Source organism: Leptonotus elevatus, chromosome 21 (genome assembly GCF_054856555.1).
Source record: "Leptonotus elevatus isolate MCC_2025b chromosome 21, RoL_Lele_1.0, whole genome shotgun sequence".
Classification (NCBI taxonomy): Eukaryota; Metazoa; Chordata; class Actinopteri; order Syngnathiformes; family Syngnathidae; genus Leptonotus; species Leptonotus elevatus.
In genome coordinates this window covers 13658818-13671915 of record NC_141259.1, presented here as the reverse complement: position 1 = coordinate 13671915, position 13098 = coordinate 13658818, and the positions used below count along the sequence as shown (strand labels likewise).

General features: G+C 47.5%; 2 protein-coding genes across 3 annotated transcripts in view; both read right to left on the bottom strand.

Moving 5' to 3' along the window:
- Positions 1-207: 207 nt before the first annotated feature.
- On the bottom strand, positions 208-4628 carry galnt11 (UDP-N-acetyl-alpha-D-galactosamine:polypeptide N-acetylgalactosaminyltransferase 11 (GalNAc-T11)). Its single transcript, XM_086066058.1, has 12 exons — positions 4506-4628; positions 3233-3477; positions 2969-3092; positions 2744-2910; positions 2524-2649; positions 2212-2461; positions 2040-2157; positions 1809-1961; positions 1003-1209; positions 824-928; positions 614-751; positions 208-522 (listed from the first exon to the last, which is right to left on the bottom strand). The coding sequence occupies exons 2-12, from the start codon at positions 3441-3443 to the stop codon at positions 382-384; spliced, it is 1740 nt and encodes a 579-aa protein (XP_085922184.1). The 5' UTR covers positions 3444-3477; positions 4506-4628; the 3' UTR covers positions 208-381.
- Positions 4629-5140: 512 nt separating this feature from the next.
- Positions 5141-13098, bottom strand: part of LOC147156007 (histone-lysine N-methyltransferase 2C-like) — a 38925-nt gene continuing 30967 nt past the window's right edge. For both annotated transcript variants that reach the window (XM_086065966.1, XM_086065967.1), the window contains 16 exons: positions 13044-13086; positions 12840-12964; positions 11717-11803; positions 11474-11641; positions 11229-11356; positions 10928-11120; positions 10638-10847; positions 9341-9696; positions 8420-8532; positions 8224-8360; positions 7775-7902; positions 7488-7689; positions 6323-6439; positions 6145-6218; positions 5967-6075; positions 5141-5894 (listed from right to left, as the gene is read on the bottom strand). In XM_086065966.1, coding sequence (XP_085922092.1) covers positions 5802-5894; positions 5967-6075; positions 6145-6218; positions 6323-6439; positions 7488-7689; positions 7775-7902; positions 8224-8360; positions 8420-8532; positions 9341-9696; positions 10638-10847; positions 10928-11120; positions 11229-11356; positions 11474-11641; positions 11717-11803; positions 12840-12964; positions 13044-13086 — 2283 coding nt within the window. In that variant the 3' untranslated portion in view covers positions 5141-5801. The remainder of the gene's footprint in view (positions 5895-5966; positions 6076-6144; positions 6219-6322; positions 6440-7487; positions 7690-7774; positions 7903-8223; positions 8361-8419; positions 8533-9340; positions 9697-10637; positions 10848-10927; positions 11121-11228; positions 11357-11473; positions 11642-11716; positions 11804-12839; positions 12965-13043; positions 13087-13098) is intronic.

Below are 13098 nucleotides of genomic sequence, written 5' to 3'. Positions count from 1 at the left end.
AAATAGTTTAACGAAAAAAGCTAATTCTTTGCCCAACACACAAAACACACACACAGTGTTGTTGATTGGACATCAATTCCCATTGAAGGCTCCAGACAAACTTTATTGATCTGTTTTGGTTGACAAAACGTCGCGCGATCGACACTTGACTGCGTGTGTGTCGATGTGCAGACTGAAGACATCACAACTGATTTGAGCCAAACACACTTGAGGGATCAACTGTTCATTGTTTATTTACAACAAAGCTTCCATGCCAGGGTCAAAGTTCAAAATGATGAAATGATGGATGAACTTTTAAAATGAAAAAAAAAAAGAAAAAAAAAGTCCAATTAAAAACAATAAAATCATCTTAAAAAGTGAGTGGATTGTCACATGACCTGGTCAAGCCCCGCCTTCTCCCAGCTGCCACTGCTGCGGCCGTGAGCCGTCGCATATCGCCATGCCAACGTGACCTTTGACTCCCATTGGTTGGGCGGCGGACAGACACTGACCAACAGACACCTGGTACACACGGGCCGACTTCTGTGGGAACAAGCGCACACACACACAACAAGCGTTAGCGGGCACACGGGCGGGACGGGCATCTCGACGGACCTCAACGAGCAGATCTCACCCCAAGGCTCCACTGCTGCGACCCCCCCGAGCCGTGACATTTCATGAGTCGAGGCGGGTCGGAGGTCCTGACCTCTGACACGTCCAGACACAGCAGGCCGGACAGGATGAGCTGACCTTCGTCGTCGTACGTCCACTCCTGCACGCACGTCAACATCCACCAACATGACGTCACGTTTGCATGGTAGCAAGGCACAAGTTCGGAGGTCACCTGTTCCGGGTCGCCGGGGTCGCAGGGTCTGAGCACGACGGCGCCGCCCTTCTGACTGACTCGCGTCTGCGCCACCAAACACCGTCCGCTGGCCACGTTGAGCAGCTGGAACAGGAAGCGGCTTTTACTTTGACGCCGGTCAACAGGAAGCCGGGCAGGGCCCGCAGGTCAAAGGTTACCCGTCCTCGGCGCAGCACCCGGGGGCGTGCCGCCTTCTTGTTGCTGAGCAACGGCGGCGCCTGCAGTTTGTTGTTGATTTCGGGGTACACGTTGTCCAAGTACCAGCGGAACGAGCGACACTGCAGACGTTTCCTCAGTTCTAAACGCTCGCCAACGTCCCCAAAGTTGCGCTCGCGCAGCTCCGGGCGCAGGGACAGGAAGTGCTCCTTCAAGGCAGAAGAAGAATTTACTACGCGCTTACCGGCATCGTTCATCGCTTTCGATATCGTTTTCATTCCCAACGTTCAGAAACAACTACAGTAATTTTCCTGATACAGTCTTAAAACCCACAAGACTGCATCGCTTGGTGTCTGGTTGTCATGCCAACACTCATCTAGGTGTCTGGTTTTTATAGCAACATTCACCCAGGTGTCTGGTTGTTATGGCAACACACTTGCAGGTGCTTGGTTGTCATGACAGTACTTACTCAGGTATCTGATTGTTATGCCAACACTCACCCAGGTGTCTGATTGTTATGGCAATACTCACTCAGGTGTGTGGTTGTTATGACAACACTCACCCAGGTGTCTGATTGTTATGGCAACACACTTGCAGGTGCTTGGTTGTCATGACAGTACTTACTCAGGTATCTGATTGTTATGCCAACACTCACCCAGGTGTCTTATTGTTATGGCAACCGTCACCAAGGTGCCTGGTTGATGTGCCAAAACACTTGCAGGTGCTTGGTTGTCATGCCAGTACTTACACAGGTGTCTGATTGTTATGCCAGCACTCACCCAGGTGGGTAACGCCCATGTGTGTGTACCTTGTAGTCATCCATCCATACGTGAGCGAGACGCAGAGAATTGTGGGCCATGGTGTCTTGGCCGCCCGGGGAGCCGTAAGGTCTCCTTTTGCGGAAGATGTGACCAACGCGGGAGCACGGGATGATCAGCAGCTGCCCGCCGCACATCCAAATCTGACGCACGCACACATACGCTCATTGCGTCAGCGGCGGTTGAGCTGGCGTGACCGATGCAAGCGAGTCGGGCCTCACCCTGAAAGAAATCTCCAGGTTCTCGCCACCCCAGATGTCCATGCCGGCGTCGTACTGGCCCAGCTCGCTGAAGTACTTCCTGTCCATCGCAAACAGACCGCCCGCCATGGTGGGAGACCTGGGGGAGGGGCGGTCAGACGAGGACGGCCCACGGTGCGGCGTGGCACCTTACCTGATGGGGGCGATGACGCCCCGGGGCCCAGCCAGCTGGGCGGCGGGCACGGGGTCCCACTTGAAGTGCAGCCCCCAGTTGAAGCCGCCGCGGACCACCGGAGACGGCGAGTAGGCCAGCGTGTCGGCAGAAATGATGTCGATGACGGGGCACACCACCGTGTGGCGCTGTGCCCGAATGGCCGCCAACAGCGGCTGCAACCACGCCTGGTTCACCTCGCAGTGACTATCCAGGAAGACCAGAACCTCACCTGACGCACACGGAGGAGGGCCGGTGAGGAAGGTGAAGGTCGCGGAAGGTCGCGGGACTCACCGGCGGCATGGTTGGCTCCGACCATGCGTCCGCGGATGAGTCCTTCCCTCCTCGGGTTACGTATCAGCCTGACATTCCGGGGCAGCTGCTCTCGAACGTAGCGGTCCAGGTCGTCCTTCAGCTCAGCTGCGCCGGCAGAAACATTTTGGCAACAATTTAGATTGGCCAATAAATCTTCTTGACTTGAACTTCCTCAAACTGGTCAGCAGGCGGCACTTGCCGAGCTCGCTGTAGTCGTCCACCAGGATGATCTCGTGGAGAAGGTGAGCAGGGGTCCGGTCTAACACGCTGTGGACCGTCCTGGTGAGTGCGGAGAAGGCCTCGTTGAAAAAGCAGATGACCACGCTGGCGGACGGGAGGTCATCGGGGTAGGCCTCGTCGCCGCACCTGCAAAGGGCAGCGCGTCAATCGCTGGTGCCCGGGGCCAGGACGACGGGCGTCCCACCTGCGGTCCCTGGTGTCGGGTAACTGACGGTGAGAACCGATGCGGCGCGAGATCAGCACGTTGAAGGCGTGTTGACGGTAGCCGGTGTCCCGCACTTCCTGGTCAGCCTCGTTGAAGATCATACCTGGACGGGGGTTCCACAAACAACGTTGCAGACGTTGCCGACGACTTGCGACCGGTTTGGCCGCGGTTCCAAATGTCCAATCGCAAATGTTTTGCCACGGCGCAGTAACACGGGTTCTACGAAGCCACGTTGGCCATTACCCATTTCCGGCGACAGCCTGGCGGCCCCTGCGTTGTCATCGGCGCCCCGGTTGGCCGACTCCTCGGCAACAGCTCGGCGGCGCGGCCCGACGGGGGTCCTGCCGAGACCCGGCTCGGCCGTCCGCGAGAAGTAGACCAGGAGGAACACGGACCAGGCGGCCGACGTCACCAGGCAGCCGTAGCAGAAGTAGCGCAGCGGCACCAAAGCCATCGGGGCGCACGCAGCATCGCTTTACATCACACTGCTTCGCACAAACACAACAGAGGGGAAATTATGCATATTGGACGTCGTACGGATTTTGGACTGCTGTTGGTGAGCGCAGCAGTCACTTGCATTATTTGACGACAAGCACATTCCTTGTTTTACACGCGTGAAAAAAAAGATTTCCGAAAACCTCGTAAAAGATCTTGTGTGGCAAAACAAGGTGATAAAGCAAAGTCCATTCATAAAATGTCTTCTTCACTCAAAAAAATAAAATAAAATAAAAAGGCAGTGGTTATTTTTGCAATGACCGGCAACTCTCTTATGAGCAATATTTTGCAGTGAGAAGCTCTGATTTTAATATTTTGTTGGCTTCTTTATCGTGATTACGGTAGCTCATTTTGCCGTGAGTCATGCGAAGTGCGTGGTTCTTGACTCGCTTTACCTCCTCTGCCTCTTTACATTACGTTTTAGTTTTCATTTTGTTTTGCCACCTCTTCTTGGGATTACCATCTGAGGCCTAACCATAACCCTCGGAGCAGGATTATCATCAGGCAGTAGGATTCGCTTTCACATGCAGCAATCGCGTCTTGCACTTCTTTAAATGTGGAAAATTCATCAACGCGGAATGAGTCCAACTTTATCAGGGCACGTCGTTCACGGCAAAATAACTGCTCAATAAAACGTGAAACAAAATGTCTCGTTTACAACTCCCATTCACCGGCGCAGAGTTTTGTTTAAGCATTATTCACGGCAAAATTACGTTAGGTGGCGAGCTGGCAGTCACGGCAAAATAACCACCAAAATTCTCTCCTATGCAGGATTTGCTCTTAAAACACATCAGCAAGTTTGCTTTTTAATTTCTAGTCATAACATACTTAACATGTTGTCTACACGTGGACAACCGTGCTTGCATATTTGTCTGACAAGAATTTTAAGGCCGTCCGATAATGGAACCTTGCTACTTCAGCCAACACGAGCTAATCTTCTATCTAGGCTGACTGGCTAGCAATTTTGTTAGCTCTCGAGCTAAACGGCGGCGAGTTCAAGTGACGCTGGGACGCTACTCACTGGCGTTCGTCAACACAAGTCTGTCCACGCAGCGCAATTCATCATCTAAACAGCATTGCCGGACGTCTTCAACAAACATCAACTGAAAAAGTGGCATCAAATCCGGACGCCGGAAACGGTAATACGTCATGCGGGGCACACTTCCGCCAACCGCTTTCACAATAAAATGAGTCAAAACATGGGGTTAACTTCAAACATTATCCAAGTCCAGTGATTCTATCCAAAGCAATGTTTTGTGGTACATTAGCGCAAAGAGGATTTATTTACGACAAATAACCCGGTTTTGCTTATTTGTCTGTCAGTGACAAGGCAGGACAATTCAATGTTCAATTAACATCCATGTCCAAACGGAGACATTTGTTTCAGTGTACTTCCTGCGGCATTAAAAAAAAAAACCAGCTCAATATCAGTGACTTTGGACATGTTCAGAGACTTTCTCAGACCTCAAGTTGATCACTCAATTTTGCAACAACGGTTAAAAATCAAGACACTGCATGGAAGCCAAACCCCTCCTTGTAAATCTTACGGTTTTTTAATCCCCTCATTTTTCTCAGTAAATAACTGGTTATTTATTGCAAATACAATAGAAAGTATTCAAATATTTTACATGTAAAATTGAACAGTTTCTTTGGTAATGTATTCAATCATTTATTTCATTCATTTGTAAAAGGGGGGGAAAGACAATATAAATCAAGTATAAATATGAATATAAAAAATTGAGAATAAATTGTTCATTATTTAAACTGTCAAATAGTAACTTCGAAATGTTCTTTTTTTTAAACCCACTTATGAATTAGTGATTTGATTTAAAAATGCAAAGTTTACCCAGACTGCTTTACACTCAATTAACCATTACAAAGGCGCAGTGCCATGTTGTTCAAAACGTAAAATCTTTTATTTTCTGTAAATGCTTCAAAATCAGACTCCACATAATCCCCCCAAAACAAAATAATTTCATAATCATCTGTAGAGTAAAACAAAATACAAAAAAAACGAGGGGGCGTGGTCACAGACAAAATAAAAATGACAAGTGCAAATAAACAAAACAACTCAAAATGGCCTCTTTGTCCAAAGTGTGAACATTTCTTTTTCTTATCGTTTTAAATCTGGACATTATTTACACGCTGCCACTTGTCACCCTACACAAGGGAGTGCGATTAGAAAATAAGTTCTTTTAGTAATAAATACAAAAACAAACCAAAGTTATTTTACACAAAATCCTCTGCTGGTCTTTGTACACATTTACACACAGAGGACCAGCCTCTTGCCCGCCCGCCCGCCAATCACTCGTTCAGCTCAGTTCATCCACTTGCGGCAGTTCAAGGCGCCGCAGTGGCACGGAATCTTGTGCTGATCGTCTTCCAGGTCAAACTTGTAGTCGTAGGACAGCTGACGCACAGAAGAAACACGCGGGCGATGAGTAACCGCGGCAACGCCCAGGATGGCGGCGGCGCCACCTACCTCCTCCCCCCGCTGGATGCGCCGGCAGGAGCTGATGATGATCTTGTTCTCCTTCTCGATGCTCACCACCTCCGTAATGCAGTTGGGCGCACACGAGTGGTTGATGTACCTGTCGAGCACAAGCGCAGGTGAGAACGGTTAACGCGGCGGCGGCCGTCGCCGCGCGACGCCCTCGCACCTGGCGGGTCCTCCAGTGATGGTGGCGTCGATCACGTAGTCGTTGTCGATTCGGAACATGTACACGCCTCGGTTCTACGCGCACGGGACAAGAGTTAGGAACGCGGGCGTAAAAACTGGCGCGCCAACTCAACCCCGAGCGCGGAGTCGTGAAAGCCGACGTTGGACGCGATTGTCACCTGACTCTCGTAGACTCTCTCCTTGCGGTTGGCCACTTCGCTCCTGATGATGGTGCCGATGTACTCGATGACCATGGTGCACTTCTCGATGTCTCGGGCGGCGTACAGCCCCAGGCCCTGCGTGCACGCCAAGGTTATTTTAGTTCATCAAAAATAACTACAATTGAATTATTATTTTTTTTTTATGAAATAAAATATAAAGGAACACGCTAAAACTGAAACTACATTTTACATTTACAAAAAGAACTAAAACCAAACCTAATCTTAATTTGTTTTTGTATTTTACATATTATTGTTGAATTTTTACAATACATACCTTTTTCTTTTTATCTTTTTTTAAATCATGCACATAATCTAAAAAAAAACAACTAATAAAAATGTAACTAAAATTTAAAAAAATTGGAAAAAACTAACAAACCAGTTGTTAAAACTAATGAATAATAATAATATAATAATACATAAAATAAAATAAAGGAAAATGCTTTCGAAAAAATAAAATTAAAATAAAACCTAATCCTAATGTTTTTTTTATTTTAGATATTTTGGGTGAATTTTTACTACACAATACATACCATGTTTTTAAAAAATCGTGCACACAATTAAGAAAAAATATCAAACTAAAACTAGTAAAAACTAAACTAAAATTAAGCATTTTTGAAAAAAATTTAAACTACAAACATTTTTAACAAAATAAAGTAAAAAGGAAAATGCTTTAAAAACAAAAAACAAAACTGAAACTTAATTTTACGTTTAAAAAACTAAAACTTAAATATAAATATTTTTGTATTTTAGATATTTGTTGAATTTTTACTACACAATACCAAGTTAAAAAAAAAAATCCTGCACACAATAAAAAAAAGTGAAAACTAAAATGAAGCAAACCAGCTCTGAAAACTAACTGAAACTAAAAAACAAAAGCAAAACAACAAAAAACGCTAACGAAATAAGACAAATGCTTTAAAACTGAAACTACATTTTATGTTTACAAAACTAAATAAAATCTAACCTAATCCTAAATATTTTTGTATTTGAGATATTTTTGTTGAAAATGTAGCATTTTTGAAAAAATTACAACTAAGAAACCAGATCTGAAAACTAACAAAAACCTCAAAACAATAAAAGCTGACTTCCCAAACGATCACAAAGACGCGCACGCGATGCTCACCTGTATGCGCGAGCGCGCCAGGTAGACGTTGGTCTTCCAGTCGGCCTTCATGCGTCGGTACTGCGCCAGCTTGGAGTGGCGCCCCTGGTGAGCGCCCGCCACCGCCTCGCCCGGCGAAAGCGAGATGACGCCCGGGACCGCGCCCACGATGGAGCCCACCGAACCCTGGCACCGGGGAGCCATGCTGGTCAGCAGGTACGGCCTGACGGGAAAATCTCACGTCACGAGTGGCGGGCGGGTGAGCCGATCGACGCGCGCCGGCAAGCGACGCTCGCGACGCTCGCTACCTCTTGGCCTGGCTGGCTTTGGGCTCCGAGCGGGCCGAGCCCGACGGGTTGAAGGCCAGCGGCCACTCCATCAGCGGGTTGCGGCCGTAACGGAAGGTGTAGCCCTCGCATGACTCCACGCCTGGCAACTACACACAAACGCAGGATTACTCGCCGCGTGTCGGCAGCCCCCACCTCAAAGTCTTGAGATGCTAAACTGAGGTCACGGATGTGACGAGGTCATCGTTTTAGTGCAGCGCTTCCAAACCCGGGCTCCGTGGAGCCCCGGGGGTCCCGAGGAGGTCAAGACTGGCTAAGAACGCTGAGAGCCAATTACATATGCAGCCTCGTTTTTAATTTGAGAGTAATCGTTTGACACTTGGGTACGAGACCGCAAGGTCGGTGACCTCCACACCGTGGCTCGGAAGCACCGGACGCATCCACGCAAGGTCGCCAAAGGGGCCACGTACGGATTCGACGATCCTGCAGACGGCCGAGGAGCTGAGTCCGAAGAGGTCTTCTCCTTTCAGGAAGTCGGGGAAGAGTTTGAGCATCCCGCTGGAGCTTCTGAGGTGGGCCACCGGTTCCAGGATTTGCTCCCACACACCTGTGCAGGCAGGTGAGGGTTCAGCCGACCTGGCTTGCAAGCAGCTTGCCGGACATTACCTTTAGGCGTGGGCGCCGTCAGGACCAGGTCGTCGTAGCCGTTCTCCACCACCCTGACTTTGAAGAGCGGCCGCGCCTCTTGCTCCTCAATGAAGCACATGTACTCGCAGCGCCTAAAAAAGGTCACAGCGGGTCACACACATTTTTTGGGGGGGTGATGTGCACTGCTTGCACAAAAACAGCGGTAAACCGAAGGAGCCAATTGACAAAAGCATAGTTAATAACTTTTCTGATTGAGTTCAAAATTTAGCTTTTGAGTGCCTCGTCGTCGCGACGTGGAAAAGCCCTGTGAGGAATTTAAGCATTGGGAGGCATTGAGAAGATATTAAGAAAGTCAGACGTGTAAACTGATTTGATTGACAGATGACAGCTGAGCAGGGCGTGGGTCAATTTCATCCCTGCTGACCACCAGAAAGCTCCGCCTCTGGCGCCTTGTAGAGCTGCAGCTCCATTTCGAAATTTCTCATTTTCTTTTGCCCAGCTTGAATTTTCACCATTTTTTTTTTAACTCATCCACTGCCATTGACGGCTATAGACGTCAAAAATCCATTTTAACTGGGCTTGCAGTGAATGAGTTAACCTTATAACGCCAAACGTATCATTTGAGCCCACTATTTCACGAGTATAATTCCCCCCCCATTAAAACCCTGACGTATATGACCTGACACATGCATTGCACGGATAATCCATTAGAGGGCAGTATCACCCAGCTGATGGCTTTTGGAAGATTGACCCAATTGAGCAAGAAGAGACATACTTATTAATCGTTATTAATTATACTTATTAATAGTGAGAAATATTCTGTTTAATAGATTTTTGACAGTTATGAATGTATGAATTTAAAGCATTGTGACCGGATGTATCAAATATGAGAAATCAAAAGTCATATGTGGAAGTTGATAAAAAAAAAAAAGGCGTTACCTGTTGCTGTGGCGCATGCTCCAGTAGATGCGGTTGGCGTGGTAGCCGACGGGGTAGATGGCGGCGGCGGCGTGGAAGGCGCTCATCTGGCGCGGGAGGAGCCTGCCCACGGCGCAGAAGAGAAGGCTGCCCACGCGGAAGCTGTGCCGCCACTCGCCGCGCTGCACCATGGCCGCCACCTGCCGCGCCTCGTCCCGCTGCACGTACACGCGGCGGAACACGGCGAAGCAGCGCAGCTCCGAGTCGTACGGGTCGTGCGTCCACGCGCACGGCTCGGCGGGCGGACCCGGGGCTGACGAGGGTGAGCTGGCGGGGCCCGTCCGGGGCCGGTGCAGTTGGCACAACATCGTCTTGTCCTGGAAGGTCGCAGACGGGAATTTCAGAATCAGATCTCATTGATTTGAACTCGGGTTGTGCAATTAATCGGAATTCAATTATTACACTCCACAATTACAAAAATCAGCATAATCGTGAAAAAAAAGAAAAAGATTATTAATTCTAATTTTGAGTAGTTTGAGTTGTTTAAATGTATAAATTTCAAATAATTTTAATTGTCTTAATATTTTTATTACGTTTAAACATTTTATTGTTTTGTACCAAAAAATAAATGATCGTCCTAATTGTGATTTCAATTATTACCAATATAATCGTGATTAATATTTTCGTAAGAATCGAGCAGCTCTAATTTGAACTATTAATGTTTATATATATTAGGGTTGTCAGGAGATTAATTAATTGCATGACTTCAATAGTTAACTCACGATTAATCACAAATTTACATCTGTTCTAAATGTACAATAAAATTTTTTTTCCAAGTTTTCATACTCTATAATATAAAAGTGGACTTTTTTTTTTTTAACTAAGTAATAGAAATATTGCTGCATCTTTTAGTCATCGAACCAGTAATTTCATAATAATTCATAAAATTGAGTTAAAATGAAAAAGAAGTACTGTAAAAAACGAGTGATATTGATTTGTGTTGGTCATTTTTCTGCCACTAGATGTCATAATTGTATTTGTAAGATGGTGACAGTTCAGTGCATTTTTCTTTTCATATTAAGAGCTATATAATCTTTAACATTAAATCGTGCGTTAAAAAAAATTGTAGCATTTAAGGAACTTTAAATTAACTCCAAATTAAAGCACAAATTTTAAAACTCCTATTATACATATTGCCTACTCAAATGTAAGACTTTTCAGAATGATTTGATCCGTTTCGATTCCTCATGGTCCCCCCTCCCCTTTTGCGTCCCCCCTCCCCTTTTGCAAAACAAATCAAAGCTCCTCTTCTTCTTACCTTGAAAAATGTGCAGTGTGCCCTGATGGCGCAAGTGAAGTGGTACGTGTTGGTGCAGCGTAGCCGGTTGCAGCCGCTGGTGGCGCCCGTCTGCTGGCAGTGGGCGCAGCGCAGCGCCAGACCGCGCCGCAGCGCCAACTCCACGTTGATCAGGGCGCCCGCCTGAGTCTCGTATACCTCGCTGGACCACAGGGCGCAGTTCAGGTGGACCTGATTGGACAAAGCACGCCGGTGTTCAAGACGTTGTCGGCGTCGCGACGGCTCGAGCGCGACGGGCACCGCGGACTCACCCACAAATCCAAGTCGAGGTTGAGCAGTCTGGCGGGTCCGTCGGTTTCTCCGTCGCCCAGCTGGCGGCAAAAGCAACACCTGCGCTGGTCCACGGGAAAAGGGTCGAGCCGTAGACACGCCCCCAGTTTCTTCAACAACACGTCCACTTCGTCCTCGGTCGGCACGGCGACGGCCTTGTCGGAAATGGGACCCCTGGTTCGGAGGAGACTCCTTGTGAGCGCGCGCTAGGCTAAACTCGTGTTACACTTGTGTGTAAACGCCATTCGGATTCCGAGCGGGTCATGCGACGGCGCCGCTCACCTGCTCAGAGTCACGTTGACGTTCCAGCGTCGCCAGCGCAAACTCTTCATCCGCTTGGTATGCTGACTCGCCAGCGAGTCGTCGCCCTCGGAAAAGGCGTGGGGGTGGGGCTTCAGTTTCACTTTCACCTGTCAATCACACAGACAAAATGCAGCATATTGTAAAAAAAAAATGGACTCCAATTACTGTATGTGTGCCTTTAAGGGGTGTGGGCTCCTCAGCGATGTCATGTCAGATTTTCCCACCTTGAGGCCGTCCATGCGGGGTTTGGTCTCCATGGTGACGGTGGAGGCGGAGGGGAAGCGGGGGGGCGGCGAGGCGGCGGCCCGGGCGGGGGCCACGGGGAGCGAGTGGACAGCTATGGATGACATGTTGTTCTCGTAGTGGTGCTGAGGAGGGGGCGGGGCCGCGGGCTAGGGGCACAACATATACATGATGTCATCGGCAATCATACAATCACAGGTTAGTGTTGGGACGCGGCGTCGCACCTCATCCGCGGCGCTTCCGTCCTTCAGGTCGGACGAGTAGAGCGCAGAGCATTTCGGGCTGCAGAACAGCAGACTGGGACGACCCTCCTGGAACGCACGCACAATTTCAGGCTCTCGCGTGATAACGGACAACACGCGTGGTCAATGTCATTCTTCAGTGGCCGCATCATGAGGTTAGCAAATGTTGAAATAGGGATGGGCGGTATGGGGGGAAAATGTAATCTTTTTTTTTTTTAAGTTCTGGAGCATTATGATTTGAATCAATCTTAATTTCAGTAATAAACTCAACAAATATTTATGTAAAGGTTTCATAAATGCCACAATTATTCTGCTACTTGTGCAAAATTACAACTCACAGTAACATTTGCATAACACACAACTTCACAGCTTTTAATTTCACGATTTCACAAATTTTTAGTGTCAACTTTTAAAATGACAAATTCATAAAATTAATTTGAGTTATTGCCCGGCCCGATGTTGAAGCTATCGATTCAAAGTTGTACATGTACGTTAAGAAAAATGGAATTTACAAGATATCATACATTGATTTTCCTAACGCTTAATTGACACCATTATTTATTTATTGAAAATAATGTCGCAAGACATCAGAATTTTTTATTTAAAAAGTTTTAATTAAAATTATAAAATAATTTTTTTATGAAAAAATAGATACCTGACTAATAGGAAAACAAAAAACAAAAACGTTTTCACTGATAACACTAAACTTTTTTTCCCCTTGAAATATTGCTACTGCCAGGCAAAACCTCGTATGGCATATCCATCCATCCAATTTGTTCAATTTCCTAATTTTCTCACAAATCAATACTATTGATCAGCCGACATGTGTGTTAAATGCAAAATACTGAAAATGTCTTGTTCTCTTTAGTTATATGGCCTGCTGAAAATTGAACATTTTCTAAATGTTGAACTAATAGTGCAACGAGTGTTACTCGTGGTACGCAAGCGCCCCCCAGTGGTGCACAAACGAATCACTGAATTAAATGTTCAAACTTTTATTTCATCCCTGAGGCTGTGCTCAAAGTACTGAGCGTTCCCTTCACGCCTACGCAGTACAAGTTATGCATTCCATAATAGTCACCTGTGACCCCTGGATGACCCTCACCTCTTTGGTCTCTCTGATTTTGCGGACTCCGTTTCCCAGCAACACCTTGCAGAAGCTGCATGAAGGCGGCCTGGAGGGGGTGGGAGCGCCACCGCTGCCACGTTGGACCGAGCCCATCCTCACACCTAGACAAAAGGCCGCTTGATTGGTCATGTGACAAAACACACACACGTGACACCCAAAAGATGCAAAAAGTATACAGACCAGTTGGTGGCGCTGTTCTCTGCTGCCTGCTGCTTGATGTAGCCTACATGAACAA

What these genes read in the sequence shown, in the direction of transcription:
- galnt11 (XM_086066058.1), bottom strand. Translation starts at nt 3,443, where the DNA reads ATGGCTTTGGTGCCGCTGCGCTACTTCTGCTACGGCTGCCTGGTGACG. An exon ending in CGGAGCCAACCATGCCGCCG is followed by an intron (nt 2,462 to 2,523) that starts GTGAGTCCCGCG and finishes CGTGTGCGTCAG; the next exon opens with GTGAGGTTCTGGTCTTCCTG. An exon ending in CGCAGCAGTGGAGCCTTGGG is followed by an intron (nt 523 to 613) that starts GTGAGATCTGCT and finishes TTGTTCCCACAG; the next exon opens with AAGTCGGCCCGTGTGTACCA.